The sequence below is a fragment of the Varroa jacobsoni genome, unplaced genomic scaffold (assembly GCF_002532875.2).
Source record: "Varroa jacobsoni isolate VJ856 unplaced genomic scaffold, vjacob_1.0 scaffold_1155, whole genome shotgun sequence".
In the NCBI taxonomy this organism is placed as follows: Eukaryota; Metazoa; Arthropoda; class Arachnida; order Mesostigmata; family Varroidae; genus Varroa; species Varroa jacobsoni.
In genome coordinates, this window is record NW_019214057.1 from 110,627 (window position 1) to 138,210 (window position 27,584).

Consider the following 27,584-nt stretch of genomic DNA (forward strand, 5'->3'; position numbering starts at 1 on the left):
CAAATATTTAGAATGCTACCAGACGAAAGTGAATAAGTTTATAATAAAAAATATAACTTTTGTGAAATCAACGCGCAAGTCTAACCTAAATCAAATCTAAACTCAAAAGATCATCTTTTGATAAATAAGAGTTCACTAACGTTTTAGTTGCGTAAACATAGAATCGTGGTTAGAGCAAAAAATGACTATCCAGAAACAAAATGCTATCTAGATTTCTGAAGAGGAACATAAATTAGTTTATTTGGAGTTCAAACTGCCTCGAGCTTTCCAAATTTATCAATGAAAACCCTCTAGCTTTTTGCGCAGTTATTCCTTTGTCAATATGAAGTACCTTCTTCTTTTCACGATCTTTTTGTTCACGTTCTTTCCGTTTCTCCATCTCCTTGTGTTGTTGAGCAACCGCTGCTATTACACTGAAATGGGAATTAATTTTTCTTAATTAATTAAAATTTCATGTATTGCGCATAAAACATACAGAGAAAAATAGCAAATCATTCAGGTGAGCTGGTTGTAACCAGAAAATGTAATTGCACACGAGGGCTTCGGCAGATGGCAAGGCAACTTTTCCTTCTATAACTTACGTTGCACGTGCTATGTATAAGAATTAGAGGAAGTTGCGATAGTAAATACTCAAGATAGAAAACGTGACGAAAGTCTCTAAAAACAACTGAAGAGGCAAAACATGTTTTGCCGATCATTCTGACGTCTCGATTCGGAATCGAGCCGTTATCTTTGTAAGGGAGCACGTCATCCAATTTGAAAGAACTATTTCGAAAGCTAAAAAAGTCAATCAAATGATTTCTAACACGGAATTGCACTGCCACCTCAACGAAAAAGACACCACGATAGTAGTACCAAGATTAATTATAGAATCGTCTCAAAATGGGTTATATAATTGAAAACCGACTTCTTAATTATTCGAGCCTTTTTTGAAGATGATAAATTTACCTGGTGAGGGTGTGGTTGAGCAACACTAATAAATCAGCTCTCGAATTCAGAAAGAACGCTTTTGAAAAAGGTAATCTTTGTTATTATAGAGGTAGAGAAAGAGAGAACATTATAGAGATTTATATAGCTTACATCTATAGGAACTTTCGCCGTATTTTCCAGGACAAGTTAGTGCATTTTGACTACTGGCCATTCCATTATCATATTAATTGTATTTGTATACTTAAAGAGGTTGAAAATACTCGTATTTACATAGGATCTATACGATGGCAGCTTTGATAAAATACAATTTCAAGAAATCTAGAAAATGAGCGCTACCTTTGTTGACTGATCTGTGCCAGCTTTTGGTGGTTTATGCTCATTTGTTCGGGTTGACCAAATGTAGCCGTGATAACCTTCGACAGTGAACTCAGATGAGACACGAACGATCTTCCTCCTGAACATAATGACGGTTCCGGTAATCTACAGAAGACGAGAACTATGTTATAAATAGAAATGAATCCCTTGAGAAATAAATCTGCACTTGCGTAACTAAGGACGATTTGTACTAAAAACTAATAGATCTTCCTTTAAGTCAATCTTTATTTCACTAGGACCAGATTTTTCAATTATGAACCCTAGTAAAAGTAAAACATTCAAAATATTTTCAAGTTAAGTTAGAATAGCATGAAGTCACTGCAATGCCAACAAGTGCTTTAAGTATTTAACTACTATGAAGTAATCAGATATTTGAGACTTGCTAGTATTATCGTTTCAATATAATTTTGGCTCATTCTATAGGCTCTGCGCGCAGTTGGGATTGACTAAACTGCCGCCTCACAAAATAGAATACGGTTGATGTGTCTTTTTTTGGGAGGGACCATTCATGCAGATGGCTATTGGTTCTATGTTTTCTGTGACTTGTACCTGAGAGGCATCGAATGACTATTGCGAGGCTGAGGCATCAACATAGTCCCTCCTGTCTGAAGCGACATTTGTCGATGGTTTTCAACCTGCTGATTACTGATAGCCAGGTCTTGTTGGTGTTGTTGATGAAAAACAGCTGCTGCCGCTGCTGCAGCATATGCCGGATGGTACCCGGCGGCTGCAAACGCCGCGTGAGCTGCTGCTGCAGCGGCAGCACTTGATGTAGGCGGGGGTGCAGGCGAAGATGAAGATGAAACACAAGCAACTGCCGCAGCAGCAGCAGCAGCAGACGGAGGTAAGTGGTTGTTTACACTGGAAATACCAGGATGACTTGATAATGGCCCGATGGATGATGAATGTGAGGACGAAGTCACACTCGATGTTAATCTAGGATGAGACAAGGGCGCTGTATAGGAAAGTGAAGCCATTTGTGAAAGAGATGCAGCTGGTTGATGCGCGAGTACGGGTGGATGGTGGTTTGAGAGCGCTGTCGAAGGATGGGATGGATGACCACTTGGCAAGCCAGATATACCGGCCATTACTGGTAGCCCGAGCATGGTGGCATGGGAGAGAGGCGACCCAACAGAAGTGGGTTCTATTTTCATCATAGGCCGATACGGGTAACTCTGTGCAGTCGCCAATACCGGCTGTGGTTTTGGAAGTATCGCCTAGAGAAGCAAATGATCATAAACATTTATAGTAAGTTAATCTGTTTAGTTGTTCAGTAGAACTACGAAGCGCATTGGCTCAAATATGCGTGCATATCTGCCTAAAGATTGGCCCCGCTATGTATAAATGACGTTCGTATAACATATTCGCTACGTTTTAATGAACTTTTAAGCAAGCTAAACAAAATGTTTAAGTACAATGTTTTCAGCTAAAAAGACAAAGTAAAATATTTGAGTTCTTTCACCTTTGGTTTAGCTGGCATTTCTGGTTTGGGTTTAATAAGGACTGGGCCTGTAGGATGAATTGGCGTAGGTGCAGGAAGCGTAGTCACCGGGAAACCTGAAGTAAGAGTACTGCCTCCGTTGCCGTTACGTGCGACGCCGAGAGGCGAAGGACTTTCTCGCTTCACCACGGGACTCGTCTGATGTAAAAAGAACACATGAATAATCCGCCATAACTGCCGTACCCGTATGGTGAACCATATTAACTAATAGTAATTGTAAAAGAAACACTTGTTACTATACAAAATTTGCAGTGGCAGAGGCCCATTTTTTCCTTATGTACCTGCAATGCTATCCTCAACAAGAAGGTCGAAACAAAAATATATTTCAAGCGGGTCGCGTTACTTCGAAGCTCTACATTATGCTTTCAGTTTTGTCGAAATTTACGTAACCTTTTATATAAAAAAAAACATCTCTTGACAAATTAGAAGGCCATTATGTGGTGCTGTATATATATTTACTGTTGCAACTCTATATGTACGGACATTTAAGGGATACGAGCAGCAATAATTAGTTTTTTAACGATCTAACGTAAGCATGACGTGGTAAAAGTTAAAAGCGCACGAAAGGTAGCAAACTGTATTTGAATTGTATACCGTAAACTACTATACATTGAATTGTATACTATACACTGTAATTGAATTGTATTGAAATACGTCACGCACCCGTTCCCGTTTTACGACAGTGCCACCTGGAGAATGGAGTGCCGGTCCAGGCGGCTGCATCATAGGCCCTGGTAGCCCCTGCAGGCCAGTTATACCAGAATGGGGTGATATCCCTTGGTGACCCCCACCAGTTAAAACGCTGCTGGGTTGAAGACCTTGCGCACCTACTTGGGTTGCGTGCAATTGGTGGCCAAACAGGTGCTCGGCTGAGAACAGTGGATTAATACCTCCTTTTACAACTTTTGTAGGGGTTGGCTAATGAAAGAGTAATGAAATGTTAGAAATAAGGATAGTGCTGTTGGAACGTGATTACGTTATTCTAATTTTATTAAATTTACTAATCTATACATATCACATGCAGGTGCAATTTTTTATAGAAAATAAAATCAGCTGGAAGTTGACTGTAACAAGGTATTCAGTATTGGTATACATATACATTTTGTAGTGGATCACAATCGGTATATGTTAGCTTCTGTTCTTGTTAATCTAATTAGAAACATAAATTTTCGACCTTACGAATATAAGGCATGCATTTTTTACCTTTTGTAACGTAGGTGTTGAAGGCGTGGGAGGTGCAGGACTTGGTGTGACACCCGGTGTGGCACCAGGTGTCATTGATTGAAAACTCCCGCCGTGTAGAGGAGATGTCAGGTGGCCTATCAAATATATATATATATATATATATATAAAGATGATTTTATTCTACGAATGTATGCATTCAAAAATTTTTAATTTTACGACCGGTGTGCCCAATCGGAGGGGCTTCCTAATGACACTACATGTAGTCATTGGCGATGGAAAACCCACTATCCTACATATAATGTGATGAAACCCCTGCCGCAAAACGTGTAACTATGTGCCGGTCTGTTCTGCTTGGCGGTTTCCAAGCTCTATTTGTTATAACTTCTGTGTCATAGAAGCCATGATCAATTGTACTGAGTTTGGATTTACGTCCCAGATCCTCTTTAAATATCAGTGTGTCGTCTACACATACTTGTGCAATGATGAACGATGCAGATCTACGGCTTGCTTCGAGAATGAATGTCTTACTTAGTCAAATCTTTCCAGCTGCTTTGAGAAGAAGCGTTCCTAAACAATTTGGATGTTCTAGTAAGCAATCAAGGACACGTTTATTTCAAACTACGCCAAAGCCGTGCTCAATAAGTCTTGAGGATGCACATATTCCCACACTTGCAACTACAGCTTGCCGCACGGTCTTCGTGATGTGCTGAGCAAAAGTTTAGCCGTTCGTGGGCAAGCACACCCCCAGATACTTGAAATCTTTACGTACTACAGCATCGTTCTATTTATGCGGAATGTGTCGGGAACGGTACGGCGGCCTCTACGGTGGAAGTGCATGGCTTCTGTATCGTTTATGTTGATCAACAGTTGAGCCTCATTCACGTAACACTAAAGCCCTGGCGAGAGCTTGCTGGACATCAGACCGACTCGATTCAAGACCATTGGTATGCAGCAATGTTGTTATCCATTTTGTCGAAACTTGTACACAGCAGAGAGTACCAATTTTAAATCACGACTGACACGGTCTACCTCTTGAAGCAGCATAATACATGCCGTGAAGGTTAAAATTCATACTATTTAACGTCTTAAACGCATACGTGAGCAAACTTCCAGAAATTTTGTCAGCCGATCTGTGATAAGATAAGCCATAAATTTGCAGCAGCAGCAGTTTTTTTGCCATCCAAGAAAATTGCTCAAACGGGTTGTTTTTTTCTTTAAAATATTACGCTTATGAAGACTTAATTTCAGCGTGTGGGGAAGTGACAATATCGTACACAACTACTGAATAGATTCGTGTAGCAAAGGAAAATGTCACACGCAATTTTCCAGAACTCATTTTGGACCAGGTTCGGTTCAACTGTCTTGTCCGATTAGAGTTGCTTAAAGTAGCGCAGTACCTCAAAAACGGAGGACTCATATATGTTATAACACAATTATCGAGCCATACCTGGGAGAATGACTGATGTCGTCGATGTCGAAGTTGCTGATAGAAATGGACTTGAATGAAGTGGAGCGTTCTTTTTAAAGCTCCCCGTTAGGGCTGTTTGGCAAGTAGGTGTCTGTGACAACATTTTGGTGTGTAGAGCTTCAGAAGTTCCATCCACCGAAGGAGCGGGAGAATACAAGGGAGAAGGTGAAGGTGTTGCCGGATGGCCATAATAAGGTGGCAGAGCCAGAGAACTTGCCGCTTGTGCATTCAACAATGCCTGCTGGGTGGCATACGATGACGAAATATACCTGAAATGAACGAGTTCGGAACTATCTAACTACGCAACCAGCCGCCACTTAATAATGCGTTTTTTGATAATGTGCCGTATTAAATATTAAAAATCATGGAATGCACTGAAAGCCAAGAGTCATGGGAGTGAACAAAACTCTATATTTACCCTGCCATCGGCGCTGTTGGAGAAGGGTGATATAACACCGGCGCGCCACCAAAAGGCGGCATCGGATAACTTGATGAAAGGCCTGCCGATGGCAGACCAGTCATGCTTCCGTATGGAACTGAAACAGAAGAATGATTAAAGAATTTTACAAAAGATGTAAATGAAGGCGATATCTGATTTGCTCATTCTAAACGACTTCTTATTGGTTATTATTTGCAGGTGCGGAAGATACTTAGATATAGGAAAGTCGTACGTAAAAATAAACGAATCGCAGAATTGTCCATGACATTGGTTTTACGACTTAGGTTCTGCAATACATACACAGATCAATGTAGTCTTAAGCTCGTCATGATCTTGGACTATCACATATAACTAATGTGGAAATAGAGGTTACCTGGCGTAAGTCCGGAAGGCGGTGCTCCCGTCGTTGTATAGTCGAGTTTTGACGAAAGTCCTGTTGCCGAAATCGGACCGGGGGTGGCCAACAAGGCCGGAACATATAGCGGCTAGAAATATTTCAAGAACCATCTTTGATTACTTTCACGCCTAACAATAATGTCCACAGTTCGGTAAACAACACTTTAATAAATGTAATTAACGCCCATTTCACTAAGATGGACCGATATCAAAATGTGTGGCATGCCTCTTTGTTTAGAACTGCCAACGTGGCGTGCAGACAATTACTTACTTGGCCGACGTTTGTTACCTTCAGATGCTCGAAATGACTTAATGGTGTAAGTCATTTTGCGGAACTTTTACCGGTACTAAATATCGTGTCAGTGTATAAAATATAATACTGGAGAATAAACTTATATCTACAAATATACCTGTTGTTGCTGCTGTTGCGTTTGCGATGAGGTTGGCGTTTGCGGCCTAGTTGCCAGCCCGTAAGCGATATTAGATGCGCCTGCACTCGTTGGCACCGGGCCAAGCGGAGTGGGGTGATGCAAACCAGAAGCTCCGTGATATGCCGAAGTTCCAGAGGAAAAAGCAGCTCCACCTTGCTGAGGCCTGTTCCCACCACCACCACCGCCAATGCTTGTGAGGGGGTGGGGCGGTAAGCCCAAACCCAGACCAGACGCATAGCCGGGCGGAAGACCATTAATGGGAACGCGCTCGTCCATACCACCACCGACTGCCGCGGCCTATTTCGGCCGACGGCCGACGGTGTTTTGTTTAGGGCCCTCAGCCCACCACTGAGGTGTGGTGGCTGTGGCTGTCAGCGCAAGAAGAACACAAAAAAATAAATCTTAGTGAACAAATCGCCATTTTGTTCATCAAAAAGATAAATTTAATAATGCCCACTTGTTGGTGATCAACTCGCGTTATTTATAAATAGTTGTACGTAAATGTTTATTGCATCAATATAGAGCATTCTTGCTTGCCGGCTATAAGGATTATAATATAATTAAAGCTAGATTTTTATATAGATTGAAACATCGATTTGTTCACCACAATGGTATGAAAGGATCCTTGTCTCGGGACGCTCTCTGAGCCATACGAAGATTTCATGTTGGTTCATAGTTTTGCTTGGGATTGAAGCGACATTCCGATTCGTTGTGGATGAAATCTGTCGGTAATGTACATCCCTTAATGCTTAGCTTCTCAGACCTCAACACACAGTTTGAAGGATATGAGAGCCAGTGACTCATTCAAGAATCCCCTTGACTGCGCCAGTAATGTAAGCTTACAGAATTTCACGGTTTACTGCTGCCGCCGACTGCTATGCATTAATTGAATCGTAATAAATCTTTCATTTAGTCCACCACAAAAATTTGTTGTTATAAGAATTATGTAAGTTCTTCGAGTCCTAATTTTAGGGCCTCGTTTAATGCCCCGAAAAAGGTTACCATTGCTTCTAGCCAATTGCCGCGGTGCTAGCTCACCAAAAGGTTGCACTTTTGGAAGTGAACTGAACAACAACAGGATCCTATGTCTCAAAACACAGAACCCAGAATAGACAGCAGCCATATTCTGAGAATTCGTCAGCGACATTAGCGATCCATTATAGTTCAAATAATCCCACGCTCGTTAGGCGTGCTATAAAAAATGATTACTGCATCTATAAGACTATAATAATAAAAAACCGTATCCATAAGCGCTGTTTTATTTTTTCAAGGATATGACGTGCTGCCAAGGCGCGTATGTTGCTTATCCTACGCAGTTTTTTAAATGCGGTTTAGACTGGCCGTAAAACTCGGCTAGGTTAAATTTTTCGTGCTTTATGCCCGGTATCGCTGTTGGGCACATGACCAGATGGCTACCCCTCAGCGCAACGGATTGTGTCTACACTCGAATTTAAATCCAAGCCACCATGTATTTTTAAAGTTTTGCGGGCCAAGATGCCACCAACTATGTCATCACTGGGGCCAGGTTGCCCGTCTGTTACGAAACATATGGATTAGAATTCGTGGCATTCATGCAAAACATTTTTGAGGGATCTCCTTCAAAAAAAAAGTAATTTCTACGAAGAATGAAGAGCTCACAAGGTTTTGAAATTTTTAAATGTGTGATTTTTTTTAAAGTAGCAAAAGAGCGAAAAATGTGAAAGCGAGAAAGTAAGTTGAAACATTATTATGGCACAGACACGAAATACAGAGGACCTGAACTTATGCACGAAAAATTATGACTACGATTTGACATCCTACCAAATCATTAGAGGAATTTGACATCAAAGGGAGGGATATTTTCTAGGAAAAAACAGTGCCGAAAATACAAAGCTGGGAAGACTCATGTGAAGGACACGTGGTTAAGGGGTCTAGTGTGTACCTTATGACTCTAGTAGCAGTGTCATAAGTATCTCAAAAGCCAGAAGTACATATTCTGAAAACATACGGTTTCATTTCCGATCTCCTTCCTAGCAGATATAACGCTAATAAAGAGTCAACATTTCATAAAACTGCCTCCCTATGACTAAGGTTCTTGTCTTAAAGGGTCAGCCAAATCAAGGATGGACTTATCTGGCGCACTATTTAACTTACTTATCTTGCGCCGGTCTATTTATCAAATGCACAAAGTATATAAGAACAGACGACAAGTGCTCATGGTAAATCTATATATATATTAAGCACACTTACAAAATGTGCGCATTGATCTCAAGCTAAGTCAATACCCAATAACACAAACAAGCAATTCGATAGCTACACACAACAAACATTTTTCTAATAGCCATGATGCATCTACCGCCTTTTTGATGACAGCTGTCACAGAATCTAGGCTTCACAAATTATCGAGTTATATAAAAACAACTCCTTCTGTACACACAGCTTGTGTGGTATGTATCGTTGCTGCTCGAAACACATGCAGATCGAAACTGTAACCAATTATTATGAACCTAATAGAATATGGTAACACTTATTTTGAGTAAAGACCAATTATAAATATATGAAGCCGATTTACAGGTTACCGAAACATGAATCATAATCTGTTCTCGCTTCACTACTTACTTCTCTACAGTCGAATATTGTATGCATCTATGCATATTAGTTAACATATAGCTATTAACACTTCTGGAGCAGCATGCTGTTCACTAACTGATTTCAGTCGTGTAAATGAATATACGGCGATGCGAAGTGGAGTGTCAGAGTTGATTTAGGAATATTCTTATTCCTGAAGATTTATTTTCGTCATCGACTAATGGCTAAAACATCCAGTTAGTTTGCGTTTGGGTGACGGACATTTTTTTATTTTGGCCGTTTTCAGCAATTTAGAGAAGCGAGTTTTCCACCTATTTCAGTGTAATTAACGCACAAAGCTTTCATCCTGTTTGCTGTGGGAACCTCAATGTTATTGCCGCCGTTTTACCTCGCATGTTGCTAGTAAACTCTTTTAATTTTTATTCCCATCTGGTTTTGTCTCTACGAATGAGTCGCTCGCTTGTCCTAAAGCAGGCACGTATCTGGATCGTGTGAGACTATCGGACTGTCAATTTCTGACATGCAAGCGGTATGATTGGTTTAATTTGCAATTACTTAAAGCGGCCAACAGGATCCTGTTAGTAACTATTTGCTCCGACGTTAATATGGTGCAGATCCATGATGAATTTTTGTAAGTGTTTTATATTGGGTTGTCGAAAAGGTATAGATTGTTTTTCTAGCTATATGACTTTAAAATCACGTCGCTCAGGTAATAATGTCCGTTGAAAGCTGGGGTTGAACAGTAATATGCACTAAAATGTGCTAAAATCGTAGGCAAGATGGGCATCGTAGGCATCCATAAGTTCCTGCAAAAATTAGCTATATGGACAATTTTATTCCGATAAAGATGCAGATGATGCTCAGACCGAAAAAAAGTATGATTTTTATGATCAAGATGTGTATCGAAAAAAACGAAGAAACAGTTTTGCGACAAATGCCTCTTGTTGTGGTCGACCAGTTGATTAACTTATTGCACAAGCTGAACTAGACCAACTCGTGAGTAGCCATGATGTCGCTCAAGTAGTAACATCTATCGCTAGTTTTAAACCATTTCAAGCAAGTTGGCTATAAAGAGATCCATGTTTGAACACGAATTGACGTCAAAGGGTTCCATCTGCGCAGCTCTACACAGACGCAACGAAATCTAGGTATTTATAAATCGGTTGATTAAGGGTTATGAGAAGTGGATCACATACGACAATAATGTGCAAATCAAAATGTGTTCCACAATCTGTAGCCCAGGCCGACGCAAAAAGAAGCGGATGCTATGTGTTTGGTGGATTTTGCAAAGAAATCATACCTTACGCATTACTGCCGCCTGGCAAAATGATTGATTCGGATTTCTGTCAATAACTTACAAGATTACAACAGGTCATTGAAAAAACAGACAGGAATTAGCGAACAGAAGAGGCCGCGTCAGACCACATCCGTCCTTGGCTACTTGGCAAAGATTAAGAAAATTTAGATGGGTAATTTAAATACATCCGCCGTAGTACCCAGATCATGTACTATCAGACTACCATCAATGTTTCGGTTTGTGCGAAACTTAACAGTGTTAACTTAGTTTTAATGGAGGGATACAAAAATCACACGCCACCATTTATCGCCCAGATGTTTTATAATAATGGGATCATGGTGTTATTAACAAAACAGCAGAACGTCTTTCATGCGCATGTATTTTATTAATATTATTTTGACATATAATATTTGCTTCAATTTTAGTTTTTGGGTCAGTTCATTTTCGACAATCCAATATAAACTTCACGTATAGCATAGGGTAGAAGTTGGGGTTTGCGGTTTCGTGGAAACCCACCTTAGCCCGCTACTTACACATCAACTGCCATTTTACTATCAAACGTTACGAATATCCGCAAATCGGATTCGATCTGAAAAATACTTTCCGCGCTAAAAGCCTATTGCCTGCAACTCGATCAGGAGCGTTTCAAACAAGTTACGGAGACGGCGTGTTTAAGATATTTCCGTCAGTTTATATGGCAACCTACAGCCATATCTCTATGATGACTGAATAAGTTTTGCATATTTACAAATTTAAGTTCATTCAACTTATATAGAGCCATGGTTTGCAGATAAAAGACCTAAATACCCAACCAAAATATACAGCGCAACTGAATTTAAATACTATTAAATAAAAATGAAAAATCAAAATCTTATACTATACCTCACAAATCAAACAGATTTTGCTTATTTGAGTAATTAGACTGTTTGTTAAAGTAAATAAACAAAAAACCTAATTATGCGTAAATCACAACCTCGGCGGAGTTAAAGAAGAAATCAAAGTGGAAGAAATAAAGTGGAAAAATCGAACACTGAACTGTTAAATGTAGGGTTAGAAATAAGTTCCAAAGGAGTAAAGAAAAAGCATCGATGTTGATGCTCAAGCTTCTGATTCATATTATTGAAAAAAAAACCTATCAAGAAATGCACGCATAAGCACATATGAATGCAGTATACGATTGTAGAGCATCTATATCATATTGTTGCAATGAACTACTCAATACCAACATGGTATATATTCTAACGCGATGAATATTGTAATAATCATATATTACATATACAGACATTTAATACATTGTAAGTGCTTCGATTTTCATGTCTGTCCCATAAGCATCGTTCCAGACGGCTATCCCCAGCACAGCACAAGGAGTGTTTGTGCCGGATTTCGAACCTTGCCCACCAAAGCTGTTCCCAGGCTCTGAAGGCAAACATATCGACTAATTCGCTGCGGATTGAAGTATGTAAGATGAAAACATGAATAATGGATGTCTATACTATACAAATCTTTGTGCGAACTTAGTGTGTTGAATAGCGTTACATACGTACCCTTCTACACAAGAGTAACAGTTTCTTCGTTGCAGTTGCAAGGCGGCGACGTCAGCTGAACCGCTTTCGTTAACGGATGCATGCCGTCACTTTTTGCGAGAGATCCTTTTGTCCGGAGGATATAACAAGGTCTAATGATAAAATCCAGCACTTAATATAGGACTCAGCATATCCGACGAGACGTTCAACACTCCACTAGGATATAAAAAACAGTAGCCACAGATGTGTACCCTAAACTGTTGTTTCTGAATCGTTGTTTCTCTGTTGTCGATGTTTAGAGGACATCGGCAGTGATGATTGGTGGCTGCCTTTTTTACCAAACGTTCACATAGCTATTATACTTCCGAACGTGTGTAATCAGCACAGCGTTTCAGGACAGCGCTGGCTATGTGGGAATGGAATAATTAAGCAGTGAGCAATGAGGAGAATTAAGAAGTCGAAGAACCTTGTTATTCAAGTTCTTTTTTCTTTGGCTATGACGTAACAATGTTGTCCTGGAATTACACTGAGTTCTAACAAACGCATACAATTCTTCTTAAACATTCTTACCTTCCGCTTCTTCTTTCACCTAATGTATCTATATATATATACATATATATATGTATATATATATATATATATATATATATGAATTGATATATATCTTCAGTCTAGTAAAATCCGATTGTAGATGGAACAGTTGAATCATTTACATCGGCACACACGCACGCGTATTTAGGAACACCGTTAAGAACATGTTCGGACACACAAGCACAGCAGCGGGTGATGATGGTTATGCTGGTGACAATAAGATGACACGATGATAATAACGGCAGTGAAAATCTTTCGATTCGATCTAGTGAACAGAATAAATGAAGATTACGGCGGCGACGTCCTGGAAAAATCGTCTGTCTCCTGTCTTTTTCTTTGTAGAAATAGCCGAGAAGGCTGCAGCAATTTGTTTATCGACAGACGTGCCCGACACAACACGTTCGTGTCATGTTTTTTTATGCTTGTGTTTTTGTACTTTGTGCATGCGTAACTGCGGTCCACCTCATTCGCTTAGAGGATATCCGATTTAGACGAAGTAGTACAGCCCGGGCAAGTAAGTTATACATGCAAGGAGAAGTTAACGAAGGTTAAACTAAACAATTCAATGCTACTTAGTCGACAAGCATGATTTGAACGCCGTTGTTGCTGTTCTGCCTTCATTCCGATTGCATTCATTAGCATAGCTGTCTTTTTATCGTAGGCACTAATCAGACAAATAATTTTGGCGTAATACACGAACGCCGAGACAGGACTGGAAAAAGAGAGACAGGGACCCGCCGAAAGCGTAATAATATCAGCTCCAGCAGGCACCCTTACTATCGCTTTAACAGAACAGTGACTCGCAAATCACCACAATCTTCTAGTAGAACAGCTATCCTACTTCGTTCTGTTGCAGTTCAATTATTGCCGTGACGCGAGTAACCCTGCTTGGCGCTAACCATATTCCCGATGCTTACTGCCTTACCGGAACTACACTGTTATGGTGAACGGAATATGGACAAGGAAAGGAATTGTTGTTGCTCGTCGAAACTTGTCCTGTGCTCATAGTCGTGCTTATGCTGTTTCTGTGGGGGTTCGGCGGTGGTCGCTACTGGGTCTTCTGCTGCTAGGACTGTTGCTGCTGCTGCAATGACGACAGTCGCCATCTTCTTCTCCGTCAATATCAGCCAGCCAGCTATACTCCTCTCCTTCTTATCTTCCGTATACAATAGCACTAGCTCTCTACGAACACGACATCCGCCATATAAACATTGTAATCTCGCCTACAACAGCAAAAGCAACGGAGGCGATAACGAGTCCGTCGACAATACAAACAACCGTGTCGACGGTCCGAGCAGCAGGAAAATAACAACGACGCCACCTAAATCAGACGAAACTTCTTTGTAATTCCAACAGCTGCGCTAGGCAGCCCACATAAAAAATATCAACAGCTAGCAGACAAGTATAATTTTCCTCACAGGCAAGTAGCTTAGCAATCGAGTGTGGAACTTCTGTACTACGTTGAACGTCGTTATGTAGCTTCTTGAATTGGATCAAAGTTATTCAAATTTCAGTTGGTTTCCGTATATCGTTCAGAAGATCATGTATAAACCTTTTTCACGCACTTGCCCCTATTTTGCAAATTTTATTTTAATTTTCAGTTTAAAATTAATAATCCTAATTTCAAATCTGTATCTACTTTAATAGTAATTGACATCATAATCCTACTTCCACAGAAAACAGTGTGTGTTTAACTAAATATGTTTAAGCTTTATTTCATCGCACATGTCTTTATCAAAGCATTTTATTAGCTATAATAACAATAAAAGCACAAGGTTGCAGTGAACTTTACTGTGAGCTTATTGCAAGGAAATCACAACTGAGTAATTAATTGATGTGCACCAACAATTATTATTCAATTGAAATTACTCCGCAAATATTAACCTTAATGAAAGCAATATGAGAATATTCTTTACTAAAAACTAAAACAAGTATTAAAGATAGATTAAAGATATTTTCTTTGAATAGAAAGATTATATCAAATTACCGAAAACAATAGCATTTAAAACAAATTATCTACTGCATAAGTAACTGTGCTGCGGGCTTGCTGGCGTTGGATTTCTCCGTGCTACTGTTTTCGAGATCGTAACAATTTTTTTTCCTACGACGAATGGTGCTGAAATTTATTCCATAGCAATGATATGTAAGCAAACTTTTAAATCAGAGGTAGGTTACTTTTATTTGGCCGATGTTGGGCCTAAATTATTTTGAAGTGTAATCATCAGAGAACTGGCACCATGGCTGCGCTGGATGGCTTGTATCGCGTAAACAAAAATCTATAGTAATACATATCTGAAAGTTTATTTGATGAGTTTAAAATAGTTTATATTTATTTATTAGATTGCTAAAAGGCATAATAACTTCGTTTTCAGCTTAATACATCATACACAGTTATAAGTTCAATAGGGATATCCTGAGTAATGAAGCTCACTTACATCGTAGCCCACAAAAGCTTTGATTTAGACGATAGCGTATGTTTTTGTTTATTAGTAACTAAAAAATCGATATTGTTACACATATAAGAAGCCATTTGTAATCCCCGCTGCAGTTGTTAGCCCACTTCGCCTTATCGTTCCTTTAGCTAGTGCTTATTGAGTGTTCATTAAAAATTTACAATGGCAATGTGTTATACGGTATTTTGGATACAACCTTCTCAAATCTTCCTTTTTAGCCTTTACTGAAAAAAGCAATAAAGGAATTCAGATATTGTCACTACAGTATATTTTTAGGTCTATCAGGTTTACCGAGCTTCGTCAGGGTTTTTTGGATAATAAAAAAGTAATATGCCCTTTTCATTTATAACATATTGATTAGTAAGCCCAGCTCGATTTGACACCACACTGCTGTCAACTGAGAATGACCGTTTCGACCCGTCTGCAGTATAACAACATACTTCTTGCATTTTTTAATCACTTAACGTCTTATTACATGCGGACTTAATTTCGCTAGAACTGTAGCTCAAAGTAGCCGGTCCTTGATAGGTTACTAATGATTCGTAAACGCGATAAAGGTTTATTATCTGATAAGCCTTCCACTTTGTTCCTTTTTCGTTAATAGATAACAAATAAGAATCAAACTTACGATATAGTATAAATACAGTTATATTCATATCGTCGTCATGTCCCTCTACCACGCTTTAATGCTGTGCAGCAGAAGTTCACCCGCCAGGTTGTCCAATTGCGCGCTTTGGCACCCGCTAAGCTGGCGGCCAATCAAGGAAGTTAGAGTGTTTATTCTCATCAGGAAGTGCCTCGAAGAGCCAGGTGCTGGTTACAATTCAGATACATTATATTAAAACAACTAAGCTATGTAAATATCGACGTTATATATCCATTCTATATTTAAAGATCTACAGGGAACACATGAGATAGAAAAGCAAGTTTTGAACGTACAATATATAATATGGAAAAGTCTAATTGACGTTCACAGTCACCCATTTTTCTAAATTCCGTTATGTGAGGGTGCATTCGAAATTGTGCTAATGTCAACCTTCCTCTCCTTCACTTTGGTCAAGAACCTCCTCATTCTCTTTCGCAAACACCAGTTTTGCCTAGATAAAACTAGGTGCCCGCTTGTCCTATCGTCGCCGTAGCGTGCTAGTTATTACTCTAGCGTGCAAGTGCACCGTGGTGGTGATGTTAACGGTCTTTACACCACGGACACGTTTTACGGGTCATTAAGACAAGTTGTGTGTTTGTATATGCGTGAATGTGTGTGCTGAACGGCTTATGGCACAGCATCAGCAATAAGACATATTGATATCTACGCCTTTTTCCATGGGTAAAATCTCCTACGAAAATATTTGCGCTGCATAGCTGCTTTTGTAGAATTCTTAGTTTTCAAGTTTAGACCTGTAAATTAACTCTTAATGAAACGCGCCGACTGAGGCCATGTTTTGTTTGGCTCGCTTGTCCGAAACAGTGATCTAATCCTATTCTGCTAGCTTTACAGAACTGCAGTATCATCAAGACATATCTATGTAGTTAATCAGAGAGATTTTGTTTTTGTCAATAACTTTACTAGTGTTATAATAATAATAATAGTAATTATTATTGTCATGTTTATATATTAGTCAGCTGCTATAATAAGTATTTTCGTTGTGTATTGTGTTCGTTAAATTTTTAAGTTAAAAGAACACTTTATGCTTATATTTCTGTTATTTTTTTAATAACATTATAAGTGAACTGTGAGCTGTGGATGAGCTTCGGTGATAACTGATTACGAAAACACGAACGGATACTTAAAACGTAGATCCGAGAACAAAGACTCAGTCTACCCGTGACTTCACCGGTGTGCCTCGTGTTGCTCGGAGTTCGTGCGTGTGTGTGTGTGTATGTGCTCGTGGATTTGCGTGTACTTGTCACCATCGTTTATTATCGTTATCACTTGGAGAGATTCAGTCAACGTTCCCATTCGAAATATTCCTATTCATAGTTGATAAAAGTGTACTGATGCACAAAGTTGTTCCACACATAACAGCAGGAATGGGTTCAGGAGAAAACAACATGGAAATGGACGACGAGCCTCAAGTGATCCGCGAAATACTGAGTGAACCTACCCGAGAAAAGTACGTTGTAGTGGTAATAGTTACATAATTTGTAGTTCGCATTCTGATTTAGTAACCTAAACTTACAAATATGTAGTATTCATAATATTTCAAATTAAATTCAGATTTTCATCTGAATTTACTTCGACGTGTTTGTGTAATTAATTTTTATAACTATTTTACGCCTAGATATGCTCATACTGGAAAAAATCTATACCACAAAAAATTTTTCGGTGAACATTAGTGCTCACATGTGTGGAAGAAATACCTTATCCATTATAGTAATATCCCGCAACCTTTTATCAACCATGCTGACGTCTGAGCCTGCGTACTACTGTTGTACTGTATTCTGAATTCAAAGGAAGTTAATTATACAGACGTGCTTGTTCTAAAAAAAAGCTCATCAATTTTACATTTCATACATCTACATTTCGATCTTATATTGCGTAGACAGTATACCTTTAATATTTTAATAAGCAAGTATGTTCCTTACGTTTAATTTCCTTAAGTTATCATAACCAATTCATTCGATTAATTTAGCGTAAATAAATGGGGTAGTTCAACTCCACAACTGTTCAAGCTCTTTATATTTCAACTTGAAGGTTTGTGTAGTAAGTGTTATACTTGATAACAAAATGCGTACTACCGTGAGGACTACGTTTAATTTTATTTTGACAATAAATATATCATTTTAGGTTAAAGTGCGTTTACATTTAGAACCAAGAATCACAGGGCTATAATTATAGAACGAGGCAGCGAATTAGAATCGCATTACGTTTAGAGACCTAGAAATACTAAAAACTTACTAATAGTACGATTTCAGTGAAACACTTTCCATTGACGCACACTATCGACAAGTTCTCTCAAAAATAGTAAGATCCTTTTTATATTATAGTTTCCGGTAAACATATTAATTACAAGCAAATGTTAACAGTCACCCGATAAAATGGGAAAATTTTGCTTGGCCGAAACTGTGCTCAAAAATAGTTATGTGCGGTTCTCTAATTTAAAAAATCTGGCTATCGCAATAATCTAAATGCATCCGAAACAAGACTGTTTAAAAAAAATTATTATAAAAAATATTATAAAATAATTATTATATAATATTATTACATTATTATTATTAAAAAATAGAGGAACACATAGTAAAAGATTTACGCTAATTGGTGCCATAAAAGGTTTACTTTTAACCCTCTATCTTTTAAAGTCAATATTCTCAAGATATGAGCAATTATTTATTTTTAAGCTCGAGACGCTATAAGGCTCTACTATAACGAAAAATATAACTCAGCATGTTGGCCTGATGATCCTTCTAAGCTAAAATTATGAGCGTTTTTGCACTACGTTAGTCATTACATGATTCCACTGTTCGATAGGCAGCTAGAATATTTAATTCTGTCTAAATATTGTTCAAAATATTTTTTCTGTTCTGATCTTTTCATTGTACACATAACGGCGTTATCACCTCGGGAGGAAACCCCTACGTATTGGCGTGTCCTAGAAAGAAGCAAGCTTGCTGTAGTCCTTATGAGAATTCGCTTGAGTACGTTGTTCAGAAAATTATGCATACTTATTTTAAGCAAGCGTTTCTATTTATTAAGTGGCTTCGCTCAAGGTTTAAAGATCCAAGTAACTCAAAATGTGGTAACAGCGATGTGGATGTTTGGGATAAACAATAGTAATTATACTTCCCATATATGAATCACCTGAGTTTGACTATCCACTGATGAGCTTTAACAAGTAGTCCTCAAACTTGCATTTGACGCACAAAAGTTGCACATTGATAAACCCCATTAAAGCTAAAAGTTCTGGGTTACTACAATTACTATTAAAAAACTAAAAGTTAAAGAGGTTAAAAGAGCGTGCTCTTTCGAGTTACAATATTATGTACTGCACACTCAAAAAGAACACCCTTGGTTGATGTGAATTGATATCCCTGTATTGTAAATGTAACCTGTTAGTCAAATACGATTTTTATCCTTACTAGGTTTCGATTCTCTTTTCCATGTGGTTTTTGTATAACAAGCTGTGGCTGACGTTCTATAGATGTACACAGATATTGTTTACATGCGTTATAGCATAGTACGTTGGTACTGTTTAAGTAGGTCTTTCGAATTGATGTCTAGTTATCTTTGAAATTTGTTACATTTATTTCACATTAGTGGAACGCTCTGTCGGGAAGTTTGTGTTTCTTTTTTGCTTTTTCCCGTAATAAGTTACTAATCATTTTAGTGTTAATTTGAGTCCGAAATTTATATTTTATCTTTGTATTATAATGTGACGCAAGTATGAGTTGTTTTTTCGCGTAACAAAAACGGAGCGTTTCGCTCAATCTCTAACAATAAGTTAAGTCATATATTCGCAGACCCTATCCATATTTTTTTTAGATTTCTCAACCAATTTATTTAATTCTTCTCGCCAGAAATTTTCAGATCCGCCGGTAGAGACATTACCCAGCCCGGTTTTAGGGCTACCTATCTGTACTCCCAAGTGTACTGTTTATAACTTCGTTTAGCAGTGATTGAAAAAAAAAATTACAATCCGTAGGTTTATCCTCCAGTACTAAAATGCCACTATTGAACTCCACAAACCACCTTTGAGTAGTTCTCTCAGGCACGTAGTTCATAACGCTTCATAACTATCTCGTACTGCTTAAACAGCTTTTTGGCAAACAACGAAATTGAGTAGGCACCCAAAATGCACTTTAGACACCTTAAAAACTTAAAGGAAAGAAAGAGAGCATTTTTGACTAGGTGATAGAAGTCAACAAACAACTAATAGGTAAAAGTGGGGAAAAATGATAAAAACGGCCGTTACCGGTTTTACAATCTATTATATCCATCGCATATTATGAGTAAATTTTCATTTTTCCAGGTTTTGTTAAAGGTTGCCTTTTAACACGTTGATATTTGTAATAATTGCTTAATTATTCAAATATTTAAGTACGCTTGCTGCTGATCGACGGTGTTAATCTGTAGTATATAATTATAATTGTAACGCAGTAACATAGCAAATTATTTAAGGTTTAGAGCGTACATTTTGGTGCATTTTCAATTTTGCAGCTGATCTCAAAAAATCAGCAGCCATTTATTTTTTTGAAATACTTGATTTCTATTTTTCAAAAAAAGTTTGTCGTATTAAATGAAAACAAAAAAGGACGTAAATAAGGCGATAGGATGAATTCTGTCCATTTAACGACTACCAAACCGTATTTAGAAAGTGTCCGTAAAGGGAACCTAAAAAAGACAACGAACTTGTTTAGAGATAAAGTTGTGGACCTGTTTGATTAAACTCTGCGTATTAAGAGGATGGTTTTTTGACGCGTAAAAATTATTTTAAAGAATAATTGGGAATTTATACTATGGATGAAATAAAGACTTCACATCACTATTGAATAGTTTTTAAAATTTTAGACAGATAAATAGTTAACAACAATCCTAGAAATGATTACAAGTTTCTCAACGCATACGAAAAAAATACATCACAAAAACACAATAGAGGTAAACACAATGATCCCTTTGTTGCGCGGAAAAGGTCGGTATAATGGTAGGTTGGAATAATGGGCGTAACCCGCACTAAGATTTTTTTAAATTCATTTAATTTCTAGTGGTGCTTATTGTGAGTGTTGTCAGAAAAAAAGCAATAATAGTCTTAGCATTAATCTCATGAGCATTTCAACTTTTGGCACTTTAACCTAACAAAGGTTCTACCTTACGTACGACCTTGGTAAATTCTGCTTACCAAAAACGGCCCACGAAGCATACTTATTTAGCAACGTTCTTCAGTCGTGAAGACTCACATTCATTAAAACTTTGAGAATAGGTTGAAACTATATACGCTCCAATACCTCTAATCATTCGCTTTATGGGATAAAACTAAACGTGTATCCCAGCTATACTGAAGCAGACTTTCGAAGGAATCAGCTATTAGATGATTTGATTAGTCTTTCGCCCTATACCCAGGCCAGATTATCGACACCAGAGTTTCCTCTGGTTTCATCTAGACTAGGCATCACACTTATAGTCCAAGCATAAACAGCTTATCGCTTAATCATGGAACAGTCACAAATAACAGCATGTTTGCATTTCGTTTCGCCTTCGGGTGTTAAGACTTAATGACTCGCATGCTATTTTAATTCCTTGGATAGTGTTTTAAGACAGATCAAATAACTAATGCGAACAATTGGTGGCGAATCGCTTATCTATAGTAACATACCGCAACAAGGAATAGACCAAATCGCAGATATAGTGTTTTAAACGCAGATCACAGCTACCACACAGCGCAATTACTGTGGCTAGTTGACGCCCAGCATAAAATATCCCACTACGTACGGACTGTCCCACAGCGATGCGCAGTATACACTAGTCCACAGAGTCTCTGGCAGTATTAACCAAGAGTTCCAACTTCCCCTCATGGTACTTGTTTGCTACTAGTCCCCTCGTATATTTGGCCTTTGATGAAAGTTATCATCATCTTTAAGTTGTACTGTCAAACAACTAGGCTCTCTAATGCTCCAGTTCTACAGATTAGTACAACCATATAGGCTTTTCACCTTCTCTGAGCACTCACTCAATAATAATTAAGCTGTAACTTTAGTAAACACAAAACACTTTTACACATCATCTCTTATTGTAAAAGCATAAGAATTAGCAATTGACTTGTTTCCAGTTTACTCGCAATTACTATAGAAATCTCATTTAATTTTTTCCTCGGCTTATTGATATGCTATATGATATATATGATAGATTCAGCGGGTGGTCACACAACTTCAGGTAAACATAACTTCAAAGATAATTTATACCACTGCATTTAAGCAATAGTAACTACGTATGATACTTGTATACATACTGAAACAAATATAGCATAGATGCAAGTGCATCTTATAAAAATTTTCGTTCAAAAACACAATGCGCACACAACTTCACAACTCACATCAATTTTCACAAGTTACTATGTTTTTCTTCGGCTTAAGAACTAAGTGATCTCCTATATCGAGTCTTGTGATGTCTTATCGTCGATAGCACAGGTAAACAAAACTGTCGGCGACTCGCGCCTAACTCTATGATTGCCTATCTGCCACACGTGTAAGTACGTGGTACAGATACATAATTGAACGATTTAATAAATGTGCAAGGTTAGAGAGACACAAACGATTGGCAGTATTCATCTTCCGGAAAGTATACAATGATTTCAAGTTTAACCTGCAAAAAAAATAGCTTTTCAGTCCAGCCCTGGTTCGGTGGTTGCGACTAGTGATATCGTAAATCAGTTTTCAGCCCAAATGTTATTATATTACCATTTCGTTAACAAAGACAGCTTCCACATTATATTAAAGAATTAGTAGAAAACTGATGACGATGCCAGAACGTGTAACTCATGTGTTTGTGTTACGAATTTAGTCATATATTTTATGTGACTGTTTTGCAAATTAAGGATAGTGAAATAAGAACAGGTTTTTATCAGTGTTTGATGACAGGAAAATATATGTAAACGAGCTATGCTTAAAAGCTAAAGAATTCCGCGCTATAGACCCTATTAGAACATCAATACTACAGTAAATAGTGAACGATTTGACAACGTCATTTAAGAAAAAGGTACATTCTACTATTTATTATCCATGTGACTTCTTTGCATGTGAATGTCATTTACTACATCTATATACCTGTATAGCTGGAGCTACAAGCTGGCTGTTCTTGTTAACAAGGTCTATCACTTTTTAAATCTATGTTTGACTGACAGCCTGCATTTTTCAAAAGTGCCCCCCTGAAATACATAGTTTCCTAAAAAAATAAATTTTATAACAACATATGTGAGTTGCCGTTGCCAATGTTTAGTTCTATTATGTAATAGGTATATATGTCCTAAACCGAAGTTGTATGCACATATGAAATGTTCACCAGTGGTCAGTTATCACAAATAAAAACTTCTCGAACGAAGACACCAGGAGGCAACCGTTTATATGGTATTTATCAGAGTTCTCCCCGTATATATTACAAACACATCTCGTCAAGCTCATGGAAACAACTGTTCGTACATAATTTGTAGTGTAAGCCTTTGATTATGAAACGCATAACTACGTGATAGTTTGTCTGCTTTTGTTTCTTCTAGCCATTTTCTTCTATTGCTCCGTGGCTGAAAAAATTTCTATTTCAGCTAGTTTTCGCTCCCACCTGCTGAACTTCCCACTCGGAGAAAGTCTCAATTGCCGAAAATTTAAAACGAAGTCAATGAGGGCAGGGGTGTAGGTTACCTATTGTAATGTCTTCCCAAATTATATTCACCTTGTCAGCCGCTCTCGGCGTCACTTTGAGGTTGAATTGGCAGAGTACTCTCACAAGAAGAAACCGATTTGGGATCCCGATCACTTTTTTATTACGTCCTGGGTGAAGCCGTAGCCTCAAAGTTAGATGAGCAGCCTGAGATATAGAAAACTGTTAACGTACCGAAGAGGAAATCCAGTGACAGACAAAATTTCTTCAGCCGCGATCCTATCTAGGTTGACCGTTAATCCCAGTTTTGTGAGCGCCACGTGAAGCCTAACCAAAGCCTGCCACATTTAGGATCTGTTAGGAGCATAGAGTACCATGTTATTCGCTTATAGACCGAATTGGACCAGATTTCGTCGGTTTCTCATCTGTTTGAATAAAACTAAGCGCAAAAGTGGGCTCAAATAGAGGTAGCTATACCACTGGGTCATCAATGCTTATATTGTCCTTTAATAGTTTCACTGCGAATATTTCTTATGCTACAGCCATTGTGGCAAATTCTTTTCTTAGTGATTCCGCACCATGACGATGGCACTTTTTCCTTCAAGAATCATCAATACCAAGCCATCTCTTCAATGGGTCGGCACGTCATCGGCATGTAGACACTAATTAAAGAACACAATTCAATAAAAAGCTATGATATATGTTCGATTCACGACTTGTATGGTTTAAGCCCTGCCTCTGCTATTTACCGGCTTTATAACATCTTTAGATCGTTCTTCCGTTATGTGACGTTATGTAATACAGTACATTATTTCGACCGCTGCGACCGGAGGGTAGACTACGGGCTGCATTTTTAGTAACAACCTGAAAATGTTTAAAGCTTTTCGGGAAAAGCGAAAGAGACTCTCTCTTTATCTTCTGAGGATAGTAGGTCGGACGAATAACTAAACGATTTAAAAAAAAAGTGTGCTTGTTGTATCGATAGCACGAAATACCGGGATGACTTCGTGTGATAGCTCTAGAAAATTTCCTTGTCCAGAGTACGTGGCAGCAATTGATTTCTGGAAGTCTGGAATGATCCCGCGGACACCAAGAAATCTATAGTAATCTGGATGTGTATTCGTATACATCTGTCCTCTTCTTCCACAGAACCGAACTTTATTTCGGGTAATATTCGTTACAAACACATCAGTAACTCACGTTCAAGCGTGTTTTCTAAACCTAGGTACCGAACTTACACTAAATATTCAACAACAATAACTTGCAAACATGTTTCGGAGCTAATGTGCAATTTGAGTTTGGTGAGTCTAAGCGGACGTGTAAGTCAACAGCTATAATTAAAGGGGAAATCGAGGGGAGCGACAATGTTTCCAGACCATTAATATGCTTCTTTATTAGCACGAGTGCCGACTCTGGCTTATCGAAGAGAATATAAGTTGCTACGATGTTAATGCATGGGTATAGAATGCGACAACCTTACCGTCAGCTAATCTTGACAAGAGGTCACCTATTCTATGATTATAAAACACAGAGGTGTCTCCACTGGGATATCATAGGCCACTACTCTTTCGAACTGTGCACTTAATGTTGTAGAAATGGAAGAGATCAAATGTAGAAACGAAACGCTATACTTTAGTGGCCATTTACCTACTATCAGGTTTAGAAAAGTGTCTCAACGTGTTAGTTCGGTAGAGAAACATAGGTGTAGCATGCTCACCGGGAGTTCTGTAGTGTCACGAAATAAGGCCGAGATGAAATCATCGGTAGGGTTTTAAATCCACGCAAGGGTGAGCTTTTTGATTCGCCATAAATTATTTTTAATTATCCTTTATATGTAAGATATCGTAATTTGGGCGTACAGTCAATGGCAGTTGCCCCGCCTGTTCTTCTAGTTTGAAGTGGTATATTTACTGTGATTCATTCAGTTTATAATTTTTTTAAGCTCAGTTATCTAAAAATGACGTTGTTACCGCACTCGCATTATACTTTTTGTAGTATCGTAGTCGTATTATTCTGTGTGGTAGTCCATATTATAAATGAACTAAACATTTAAAGATACGATACGTAGTCATTCCTTTTAATAACGAGGCTTAATTCACTATTTTTCCTTCACGATCTACGACACAAGTGGAACCGAGTTGACACCTCAGATCTGCTGGCAACATGCCATAGCGTTTTCAATAGCTTAGTTCAGCTTTTTTTATTTTTGCTCTATTTAGTTTGTTAATCTCTTTATAGGGTAATAAGCCCAAAAGTGCTGTAATACGTTAAATAACGAGATATGCTTTTTTTTTTTTGGTAGAGTGAATTTTCATAATAAAGATATAGTATAATTAATAAGGACCGGAAACAAGTGTGGCGGCAAGTTGTCCCTTAGCTTCAATTTGTGTTTGAAGTATGTAATGGGTGATAATGTGTTTCAACCCACCTGAATATTAGGCAAAGTTGAGGCGCTTTTTACTTTTGCAAAATTTAACGTAATAATTGTGTGTATGTATTCAAACCAAATGAGAGTCACAGGGGAGCTAAATAACAGGGCTATAATAATATAGCAAGTCTGGATCAACATGTTACGTCAGCTAGATTTTATGGGCCCTCAAGTGAAAAATTTCATCTCAGCTTATATATATATATATATCACCAGCAATGTTCGAGGATTTTCATTTATGTGCAGTTCAAACGATATGTTTTTCTATAATCCAAGTCATCGTTGTAAACTCCGTGGCCGTTTCAGAAGACTTCTCCGTTCAAGAGCCTCCTAATTTAAATGCGCTTTTAGACATTTCCAGTTTGCTATGTGTAACCCATGTACACTGGAAACATGCCGTGCTACAAAATTTTACATGTCAATAAAACTCTTAGTAATATCAATCGTAGTAATGTTATCCCTCTGACGGATGATAACTGAATGATAGCGCCTGACTTTAAACAGATCAGCCTGCCCGTTAGCCTTGGCAGCAATCGCTTTCTTCTGCAAGAGCTCGTCATGGTGCTAACTTTAACATGATACTACCTGCAATATTACACTTTTTCGTGATGTTAGCTTGATTCAAAACGGCGTTACTCAAGGCAAATGGTACTATCGTGGCCTCGTGGTTGCCATTTGTCGTTGCGAATTTTCCACACAGTTTTTCGCATCTGGAAATCATCAAACCTAAAAAAGTTGCGAAGACATCAAAGGCTGCTTGTACTACAGCTCGCCCAGTCGCTGTTAACCAATTAAAACTGGTTATACCATGTATGTACGCATACAACCAGTTTTCAAGTGCTTTCTTACTTATGTAAACGTGAGAAGGGTATTGCAACAAGCCGTTTCAGTGGAGTAACCTATTGTGTATGATAATTTAGAACTTTTGCAATAGGGTGGCGCGAATACGGGAGGTTCGTAACAGTCATTGATTGTGTACCCATTACACAGATTAAACGGATTAATTTAAAAAAAATACCTGCTTATTAAAAGCGTGATTTAGTATTTTAAATGTATAAAATGATAGGTATAATGATGAGTGGGCTGTGCGACTATCTGATCCTTGAAGTACCGTTTAGTACATAGTTGACACTGCTACGTGTATTCGGATAGCTTATAGCATGAAATGATTTGTTCAAGAGGTCCAAAATGATATATTCAAGAAACTGTAAAAAAAAAATAGACCATGGGTGCAACCATTGAACCGATTATTTATTTTGAAGTCTTATTAACGCATTGTCCAATATCCACAATTTTTTAAGCTTGATAGCTGAATGAAAACAATATTGTTAATGGTTTTAGAATTACGAGAACAAGTATTCGTTTTAGAACAGTCTAAATGGTAACTTATATTATTTTTGTCTTCTTTTATTAGACGGGTCGTACAGAACGCTACCGAAGTGATGGTAAATAGTAAAAAAAAAAACCTAACGCGTCAAGGTGTCAATGCAGGTTTTTTTTTTAAATAAAGCAGCTAATGGGCACCTATTGCTGTGACACGTAGCACACAGCCAATCGCAGTGCTACAAGTACGTGTTTTATTTAACTGCAGGACTCGTTGTTTTATATAGTACAAAGTGCAAGCTGTGGACGCATGTCTGATAATTACTTGTCCTACTCAAACCTTTCCACCTTTCGTTGCTTATAGTTCCATTTAT

The 27,584-nt window shown here is 38.1% G+C and overlaps 2 protein-coding genes across 2 annotated transcripts in view; one reads left to right on the forward strand and one right to left on the reverse strand.

Annotated features, from left to right (window-relative positions):
- Positions 1-15,463, reverse strand: part of LOC111267181 (uncharacterized) — a 28,149-nt gene extending 12,686 nt beyond the window's left edge. The window contains exons 1-12 of the mRNA XM_022845254.2: positions 13,630-15,463; positions 12,135-13,174; positions 6,705-7,093; positions 6,272-6,383; positions 5,878-5,995; positions 5,439-5,728; positions 4,010-4,125; positions 3,470-3,724; positions 2,768-2,944; positions 1,855-2,522; positions 1,267-1,410; positions 332-413 (exon numbers count right to left, since the gene is read on the reverse strand). Coding sequence (XP_022700989.1) covers positions 332-413; positions 1,267-1,410; positions 1,855-2,522; positions 2,768-2,944; positions 3,470-3,724; positions 4,010-4,125; positions 5,439-5,728; positions 5,878-5,995; positions 6,272-6,383; positions 6,705-7,001 — 2,259 coding nt within the window. The 5' untranslated portion in view covers positions 7,002-7,093; positions 12,135-13,174; positions 13,630-15,463. The remainder of the gene's footprint in view (positions 1-331; positions 414-1,266; positions 1,411-1,854; positions 2,523-2,767; positions 2,945-3,469; positions 3,725-4,009; positions 4,126-5,438; positions 5,729-5,877; positions 5,996-6,271; positions 6,384-6,704; positions 7,094-12,134; positions 13,175-13,629) is intronic.
- A 769-nt stretch (positions 15,464-16,232) lies between these two features.
- Positions 16,233-27,584, forward strand: part of LOC111267190 (Tetratricopeptide repeat protein 2) — a 38,486-nt gene continuing 27,134 nt past the window's right edge. Inside the window, exons 1-2 of the mRNA XM_022845269.2 lie at positions 16,233-16,484; positions 16,885-17,271. Of these exons, the coding sequence (XP_022701004.1) occupies positions 17,156-17,271 (116 nt within the window). The 5' untranslated portion in view covers positions 16,233-16,484; positions 16,885-17,155. The remainder of the gene's footprint in view (positions 16,485-16,884; positions 17,272-27,584) is intronic.